Here is a 9,919-nt window from a genome sequence, read left to right as displayed (position 1 = left end):
CCATATACCAGGAAGTTTTAGAGCACTTCATGCTTCCTGCTGCTGACCAACTTTATGGAGATGCAGATTTCATTTTCCAACAGGACTTGGCACCTGCACACAGTGCCAAAGCAACCAGCATCTGGTTTGAGGACCATGGTATCCCTGTTCTTAATTGGCCAGCAAACTGATCGACTCCATGCCACGCCGCATTGCTGCAGTAATTTAGGCAAAAGGAGCCCCAACTAAGTATTGAGTGCTGTACATGCTCATACTTTTCATGTTCATACTTTTCAGTTGGCCAAGATTGCTAAAAATCCTTTCTTTGTATTGGTCTTTAGTAATATTCTAATTTTCTGAGATACTGAATTTGGGATTTTCCTTAGTTGTCAGTTATAATCATCAAAATTAAAAGAAATAAACATTTGAAATATATCAGTCTGTGTGTAATGAATGAATATAATATACAAGTTTCACTTTTTGAATGGAATTAGTGAAACAAATCAACTTTTTGATGATATTCTAATTATATGACCAGCACCTGTATATTTCTTGTAGTGTCTCCACAATTTCAAGCCGTTTTAGCACCGTCTCTGTACAAGAGTTTTGTGTTACTCTTCTATTCATTTATAAATTCTAATTTATTTTTTATTATTTAAATAATAATATATAGATATAGATGTATAGGACCAACTGAAGATTACAGATTCACCGTGTTGTCCTTCATAATCGTTTTCTGCGTAAAGCCTGCGCGCGGTTGATGCTCTCGGCGCAGGCGCTGCAGTCATCTGACCGAGCGTTGGGCGACACCAGGAAGACGCAGCTGTTATGACAGTAAATGAAGAGAATAAACACTCATTCAAATAAAATATCAATGAACAGCTTATAACAACTGTCAGCTCGGAAAACAGTCACCAGGTCCGGGTGAGTACCTTCACATGACCTCGAGATTTTAACGATATATGTATGAAAAGCGCAGACCTCTGAATGCTAATGTTGTTAGCCAGGTAGCATCTGTCAGTGTGGGCCTTTCGGTACAGAAAATCAGCGACATATATGCGATTGTTACAATAAATAAAACAGATTACAGTTTCATTTGATCTTTTTCCTAAACCATATCTATTTCGAGCAACTTGTACGTAACTATTTTTATTTTTATTTTTGGTTGTGTTAGCTTAGTTAACGTTACTGCATGTTTAACCAGCTGCAAACATATGCAAATACAGACATACAAATGCACAGATATATGAATATATATCAAAAACACACTAAATATTACCTTTGCTGTTCATGTCATTTTGTTAAGATTTAAACTCTGTTTAATTCACTTCAGTGCATTAGTAACTAAAATTAAAACGTTTTACTTGGAAAAAAAGTTGACTAAATAGTGTAAAATATTTAATTATTTAAAATAAAATTTAAAAATAATTATTTTATTTCTTATTGTCATTTAGTTTAACTTGATGAATTATATAGAAGCTATATAGACAGTTTTTTTTTTAAACACTAAAAACATAAAATTACTAAAACTGTAATTAAAATTGAAGCAGAATTAAAACAGAGAACATAAAAATAAATACTAATTCAAAATAGATTCATAAAATTATCTCACTGATATAACTTAATAACACTACAGTGCAATTAACCCTTGCTGTTATTCGTCAGTTTAGTACCTTTACTGCTGTTAGTAATATTTACTGCTATTTCAATCATTCTGAATACATTTAACCCTTGTTGTTTGAGTCGGGTCATTCAGAATCTTTTGTCCTGCAGTTTGGGTCATTTTCAGCACTTTTAACCCTTGCCGTTTTTTTTCCATTTCAGTACCTTGAACCCTGCCGATTGGGATCGGTTACTATGGAGGAGACGAACAGAGAGGCTGTTGCCACGGCAGTGCAAAGGGTTGCTGGGATGCTGCAGCGCTCTGACCAACTGGACAAAGTGGAGCAGTACAGACGGAGAGAGGCACGCAAGAAAGCATCCGTGGAAGCCAGATTAAAGGTGACACTACTTGCATTTAACTATCTGTTGATCTGAGGAATGGTTTTACGATTTCATTTAAACCAAGCCTTTTATCTCTTTTCAGGCTGCTATTCAGTCTCAGTTGGATGGGGTACGAACAGGCCTCACGCAGCTCCATAACGCTCTGTGTGATGTGAAAGACATCCAGAACTCTCTGGCAGACGTCAGTAAAGACTGGAGGCAGAGCATCAACACCATAGAGAACCTGAAGGACGTGAAAGACGCAGTGGTTCAGCACAGTCAGCTGGCTTCAGCCGTCGAGAACCTCAAAAACATTTTCTCAGGTGAGGCCAGATGCTGCTGGAGTTTAAGAAAACAACACAGGTTGTTTTTTTAATTCATTTAAAATATTAACTTACTAATAAAAATAGCATCATATAATTAATATAATCATATTATTACTTTCATCCCAAAATTCTTTTTTTTTTTTTCTTTTCTGTTGACATCACGTTTTTTTCTTATCTCCAATGGTATTTTTTCCCCCACTATTTATGTATGTATGTATGTATGTGTGTATTTAGTAAGTTACTTTTTCAGACACATATATTCATTAGCTATTTTTGATTTAGATGATTGAAAATTTACAGGTTGTTTTTCCTGAATAGTCATTTTTACTACTTACTTTTTATTTTATTTATTTATTTATTTGACCATTTATTGCCTATTTTTAGGACATTTACAAGTTGTTTTTCCATCAATATTTTAGTCATTTTACTCCTACATTTAAATGTTTTCTTCTTCAAATTTTAAACCCATTTATTTATTCATTCATTTAACTGTTTATTAGCTATTTTTATGGCAATTGTACATTTTCTGGTTGGTTTATTTAAACACATTTTTATATAGAGTTATTTACGTTTTTGCTGTTTTTCTGGCACATTCACAGATTGTTTTTCTCCAACAATATTTGAGTCATTTTTACTACCATGTATACATTTATTTATTTGCTATGTTTGTTTTTTGTTTTTTTCAAATATTTATGAGCAAATTTTCAGTTGATTGCACCTTTACATGGAAATAATAGGAAAATAATACAGATTTTATGATACATTTATTGTCTTATAATTGATGCTAGGTGCTATATTGGTATGATTTGCATTTGTCGACACTGCACCCACATTTTGCTCCCTCCTCTACAGTACCTGAGATCGTACGAGAGACCCACGATCTGATCGAGCAGGGCGAGCTGCTTCAAGCTCACCGCAAGCTAATGGACCTGGAGTGCTCCCGCGACGACCTCATGTACGAGCAGTACCGCATGGACAGCAAGAACGTCCACGACATGAACCTCATTCGTGGCTACTTCGGCCAGGTGCAGGGCCTGTCGGAGGAACTCTCCAAACAACTCTGGATGGTCCTTCAGCGTGCCATGGTCACCGTCCGCCGCGACCCCACCATGCTGGTGTCTGTGGTCCGAATCATCGAGCGTGAAGAGAAGATCGACCGCAGGATGCTGGACCGTAAGAAGCAGACCGGGTTCATCCCGCCTGGGAGGCCCAAATGCTGGAAAAATCGAATGAATGAGGTCCTAGAGGGCACCGTAAGCGCTCGCATCGAGAGCACGCAGTCAGAAACACGTGAGTCTGACAAGATGTGGCTGGTGAGGTTGCTGGAGATCACTAGGAAGTATGTTCTGGACGACCTGATCGTGGTCAAGAACCTGATGGTGCAGTGCTTCCCGCCACACTACAACACCTTCCAGGTGTTCTTAGACCTCTATCATAAATCAGTGTCGGCACGCGTGCAGGAACTCGCAGCAGAAGATCTGGAAGCCAATGAGATTGTGTCTCTTCTTACGTGGGTCCTCAACACGTATAAAAGGTAAGATACAAGTGGACTGGGTTTATCTTAAATGAAATAGGGATTTGCATGAGTACTTGAGTGCTCTGTGACAGTGACGGCAATAATTGATCATGAAAACTGAGAATTCTATCAAAAATATTTATTTATTTTAACTTTTTTTTTTTTTTTACCCATTTTTCAGGTAATTGCACATTTACAGGTTGTTTTCCCCAACAATATTTTAGTAATTTTTACTACTCGTTTTTCTTCCTTTCTTTATATATTTATTAGCTATAGACAGCATTAATCATTCATGAAAATTAAAATTTTTAATAATTTAAAATGGGATCTGTTTTTAAGTTAATTGCATATTCTCATTTGCTTTTTGTTCCAAACAATATATTTGGTGATTGATTGATTTTAAAATTGTGTTTTATGCTGTTGATATTACATTTACAGGTTATATTATATATAGTAACATTGTTGTTTCAAATTGAGCTTGCTTAAACCTCACCAGGGTAATGTTATCAAGCTGGCTAGTTGAAATTGCCAAAAAAAAAGCCAGTGGTAATTTTATTTCATGCCATCATTTTCTAGCTAAAAACTGTTTATATATTTCCAGCTGTTATTTTAAATGGAAAAACCTAGTAAATTTTTATGTAAAGAAAACATTTGCTTGATGGGAAAACTACCATTTATGATGTTGCAGCTACTACCCTAACTCAGCATTGCATTCCTCAGTGGCAGATCAGTCTGTCAAAGCACAGCAGTGAGCAATTAGCTCAATATTTAAAGCAGAGCCGAGAGCAGCAGCACAGCTTTGTGTGCTTAATCTGACTGATGGACTCACAGCAGACCATCACATCGCGTGCGCTCACAGGATTGAGCAGGAAGATTAATGCACTTATGTGTAGTAGAGCTAAACAGAGCAGGAGAGCGAGACAAGTGCAGTCTGCAGATCTTCAGCTCTGCTTTTTCTCGCTGTTTTACATGCTGAAGGACTGTAGATGCACTATCCATCAACTATCCATTTCCCTTTTTCATTTATTTGCATTCATCAGTGTTTTTTTTAGTATTATTATATTTATTAATGTTTTTTTAATCATTTTTATATTTGCAGTTTTCATTTTAGTTTTAGTCATTTTAGTACTTCAACTGAAATTCATTTTATTTCAGTTAGTTGCTAAGGCAACATTTGTCATTTTCACTTTTTGACGCTTCATCTAATATTTGTATTTTATTTCAGCTTTATTTTAATAAATAATTTTTTTTTTTTTTATAAAAATACTATTTTAATTACATTTTTACTATTAACTGTTTATGTTAGTCAATAGTTTAATTAGTTAGCAATAATAAAACTTTCATCCATATGAATCTTGTCCTGGTCATATTTCCAAAAACAAAAGGACAAAATAAGAAAATAACTTTTAAATGAAGCTAGTTTTAGTACCTTAAATGTAAAGCATTGTGACATCATTCTGCCAGTTAAATATTTTCCCTGCACATTTTCACCTAGTTTCAGTTCCAAAATCTTTGCAGCAAATCTTTTTTTTAATTCGTTTCATTTTCAAATATTTGTTCAGAAATTAATGTTGTATAAAATATTGTGTGCAAGTTTGTGAACATTTATGTTTCCAATAGCATCAGCCATGATAAAGCCCATACTGGTTGAAATAAACACATTTAATTCTGTCATACTATAATAAATCAGTTGAGTCAAAGCACTTTTCTGACATTGACAAGGAGCAGATACAGGGGGAAATTCATATGTATTAGTGTAAGTGATGTCTGGCTCTGTCTCTGGCAGTGTGGATATGATGGGTCATCCTGATCTGGAGCCCGAGTGTGACGTCAAGCAGCTGGAGCCGCTGCTGCCCCAACACGTGGTGGATGATTTGCTGGGCAAATACCTCAAAACCTTTACTGTGAGTGCCTCAAGTCTGCAGCACAAGATTAAAAATAAAACCATTTTTTAAAATGCTGTGCATGAGCAAACATTGTTATTTTAGCAGCACTGTTTTCCAATTCTCTCCAGTCAAACATCACAGGCTGGCTGCGCAAAGCTCTGGAAACAGATAAGAAAGACTGGCAGAAGGAGACGGAGCCTGAGGCCGACCAGGACGGATACTACCAAACCACCTTACCTGCTATTGTCTTCCAGGTACAACAACTTCTAGCTGGCCTCATGCTTTAATACACCCACTCACATGAGCTTTGACATGAGATCTTCCTTTATTTCCTCCTCAGATGTTTGAGCAGAATCTCCAGGTGGCCGCACAGATCAACGAGACCTTTAAAGAGCAGGTGCTGAGAGTCTGTCTGAAGCAGATGAACTCATTCCTAGTAAGGTACTGTGATCTCAAACTGGCCGTTTCCTTTTATTTTTCCCACTGATCATTATAAAAGTTGTTGTTGTTGTTATTAGTAAAGATGCACATTTTCACCATTCTTGCATGTGTGTATGCAGGTACCGAGAGGAGGCGATCAACTATAAGGAGGAGCATCTGAAAGATCGTCAGCTCCCGCAGTGCTACGTTCAATACATGATTGCCATCATCAACAACTGTCAAACATACAAGTGAGTGTTTTTAAATCAATAAATGAATGTTATTTAAGTAACACATTATTATTTGTTTATTAGTAACAACATCATTGGCAATTCAGGGTCTCCGGGAATCCTTAAAAAGTTGACATTCAGTTTGATCAAAAATGAAAATTCTGTTATCATTTACTCACCCTTGTATCGGTCTTTGTTTTTTTTTCTGTGGGACATCAAAGAAGCTATTTTGAAGAATGTTGGTACCCAAAAAGTTTCAGGTCCCAAAAAATACTATTGGAAGTCAATGGGACCTAAATCGGTTTGGTTACCAACATTCATCAAAACATCTGTTTAACAGAAGAAAAAAACTCCCCTAAATAATGTAAAGTAAATTATGACAGCATTTTCATCTTTGGATGAATTGTCCTTTTTAATTATCATTTTGAGATGTCTAAAATTTGGAGATACCATACAGCCTAATGTGTTTTTTTATTTTTATTTAAAAAGACAATTTTTTTAAAGACAGAATTAATTGTATGTGTGCACTGTGCAGTCTTAAATGTGATTTTAAAAACAAAAATCCTGATAATTACTTTAAAATGCTACTTTTTCTGGAAAGCAATACATTATTTCTGCAATACTTCTTCTTGCCATCAGTAATACACTGCTAATGAACTGAATGAAACTAAAGTTTTAATTAACTTCAATATGCTTGTTTTCAGAGAGTCTATAAATAGCCTGAAAAGGAAGTACTCTCAGTCGACTGAACCCACTCAGAACGACGCCGCCATAGACAAGCTCCTGAACGAGGTGGCCAGAGAGGGCTGCCAGTTCCTACTGGATGAAGTCTTCCTGGATTTGGAGGTAAATACGCTCAAGTTGTGTACGGTTAGATGTTGTGGTTTAGTAACTGGGATAAATGTGTTGGATTTTGACTCTTTTGTTGTTGTTGTCGTCTCAACAGCATCATCTTAATGAGCTACTGACGCGGAAGTGGTTGACAGGGTCTCATGCTGTAGACACCATCTGTGTGACCGTGGAAGACTACTTTAACGACTTTTCCAAAATTAAAAAGCCTTGTAATCAGGTTTGCACACTAAATTTGTAATTTGTCTTATTTGTTATACTGCTGAATTTGCATTTTTTTCATCAGATCAGAAGGCTGTGCTCTACAATCATGTATCGATATATACAGTCATGGTCAAAAATATCGGCACCCTTGGTAAATATGATCAAAGAAGGCTGTGAAAATTAATGGGTGCTGATATTTTTGGCCATGACTGTATATTACATACTACATTCATTTCCTGCCGTTCAAAGAATGAATATAATGCAGAAGTAACATTACTCCCCACTAACTGATAACTGTTTTTATTGCTGGTGTTTTCTGATGTGTGTGTCAAACAGAAAATGACGAGTGAGGCTCATCGGCGGGTGGTGGTGGAGTATCTGAAGGCCATCATGCAGAAGCGCATATCATTTAAGAATGCCGATGAGAGGAAGGAGGGAGCCGACCGGATGAAGAAAGAAGCAGAGCAGTTCAAATTCCTCTTCAGGAAACTTTCTGCTGTGAGTCTCTCGACACCAAACGCTCTGCACTGAGAAGGAATGATGTCTAGAACATGCTGCTGTGATCCAGCAGACCTAGTGATTATTGCATCACGGTAACATGTAACATCATCTTTGAAGAGCTCTTTGTAAAGCGTGTTTGTATGTGCTCAGGGAGAGGACACAGACCGGCTGTGTGACTCTATCGCTGCCATCGCTGAGGTCTTCAAACTGACCGATCCTGCGCTGCTCTACCTGGAGGTGTCCACCCTGGTGTCCAAATATCCTGACATCAGGTCAGACTTCATTTCATTGAAAACATTGTTAAAAACAGTATTGCTTGGAGAGATGACACATTTTGTGAGATTAAAATGTTTCTCTTCATTTATTTCCTTTTTAAGATAATAAAGCCTGTTTTGAGGGCCATTAGGTTTTTTAGCGCTGTGATGATATTTCTCTTATTCTCGTGTTTCAAAAAAAAAAAAAAAAAAAAGCCAAATTGCATTAATGAATAATTACGAAATTTGTGAAATGTTTTTGTGAAGTTCAGCTGCCAAAGTAGAGCTCAACTCATTTGTCTTTTACATAACACTATCATTAACAGTGATTTCAATGGACACTCAAAACCACCTTTCTCTGTCATTAGAGAGGAGCACATTGTGGCCCTGTTAGCTGTCCGTGGAGATGCCAGTCGAGAAATGAGACAGATGATTATAGAGACTCTGAACCAGAACAAACCCTCCTCTTCCTCTGTGTCTCAGCCCGTCTTCAGAGACATCACTGTGCCATCCACCACCATGACCGCCATGACCTCTATGGCTGTTCCCAAACTGCTGAAATAGTCTGACCTTTGACCCCTAGAGCCTTTACTAAGCCGCTAACAGGCCACAGAACGGAGTATCGACTCCATTAATGCACTTTGGAAATGCATTCTCTGCCATCTCAATGGAAACATCTCAGTGGATGATGATGTGCACTTGAATGGAAGCAGCTCGTGTTGAGACTGCAGATGATTTATGATAACTTGATGTACAGAAACATTTTCAGTATTTTTTTTTTTTTGCCCATTGTAAAATGGTTGAAAGCTGAATTAAAACAATAGTTCACCCAAAAGCAAAAGTTGTCATCACTCAAGACTCATGCTGTTCCAAACCCTTATGATTTTTTTTTTTTTTTTTTGTAGTGAAAAATGTTTTGGGTGTTATTTTTCCATATAATGCAGCTCTATTGTAGTTAATGGATGTCAAGCTTTAGAAAGACAACACAAGTGTGATCCACACAGGTTGTGCACTATATTCCATGTCTTATAAAGCAAATATGATGGCTTTTCATGTGAACTATTTAAGTACCTTTAAAATTGCATTTACTCTCACATTATATTTCAAATATGGCAATAAAGATACATCTGGTTTGATGTTGTTGACATCAAATTTGAGCATAGTCATCAATGTCAACCTTACAAACAATGGCGACAAATAGCAACTTATTTTGTCTGTTAATCACAAAAAAACGAATATATGTTCAGTAGAATTGGAATATAGTATTATATAGTGCAATTGACAATTTTTATTTTTGGGTGAACTATCCCTTTAACAAAGCATGAGGTTGCATTCAGCAGCGTTTGCGTCGTTAATTCTCATGAATAATGTACAGTCACTGTTTCATTATTTTTTCACTACAGTGCGACACATTTAGAAACATCCTGCTGGCTGCTGTCATGAACTGTAACAAACCACTGAACTCCATCACATCTGTTTTCATTTCAATAAAATCTGGGTTAACACTAAGTGATCTAAATGATTTACGATGTTGGATTAAACTACAGGTCATCTCTGTTTATACACACATGCCCTGGATCTGCCAAGCTCAGGCGGCACAGGCATCTGGCCTGACTATTTAAATTTGTAATCTCTCTTCTCATTGGCTGAGCTCATGACGAGGGGAGGAGCTCTGAGGGATTCTCAAGGGTGAAGGAGTCGAGACGTCCACTTCAGCAGCTTACTTCAGCGCTGACCGTAGGATGACATGCAATTTTCATGCAACTTTGAT

At 36.9% G+C, this 9,919-nt stretch overlaps 1 protein-coding gene across 1 annotated transcript; it reads left to right on the top strand.

The window, feature by feature from the left end:
* The first annotated feature begins 747 nt into the window (after positions 1-747).
* On the top strand, positions 748-9,657 carry exoc3 (exocyst complex component 3). The gene is made up of 13 exons (XM_058762936.1): positions 748-903; positions 1,804-1,980; positions 2,066-2,285; positions 3,141-3,822; positions 5,591-5,708; positions 5,819-5,944; positions 6,031-6,131; positions 6,251-6,361; positions 7,045-7,186; positions 7,287-7,409; positions 7,730-7,891; positions 8,045-8,166; positions 8,517-9,657. Exons 2-13 carry the CDS (start codon positions 1,837-1,839, stop codon positions 8,710-8,712), a joined length of 2,247 nt encoding a protein of 748 aa, XP_058618919.1. The 5' UTR covers positions 748-903; positions 1,804-1,836; the 3' UTR covers positions 8,713-9,657.
* The last annotated feature ends 262 nt before the right edge of the window (positions 9,658-9,919 follow it).

The sequence above is a fragment of the Onychostoma macrolepis genome, chromosome 02, assembly GCF_012432095.1.
Source record: "Onychostoma macrolepis isolate SWU-2019 chromosome 02, ASM1243209v1, whole genome shotgun sequence".
Lineage (NCBI taxonomy): Eukaryota > Metazoa > Chordata > Actinopteri > Cypriniformes > Cyprinidae > Onychostoma > Onychostoma macrolepis.
This window is presented reverse-complemented; position numbering and strand designations above follow the sequence as displayed.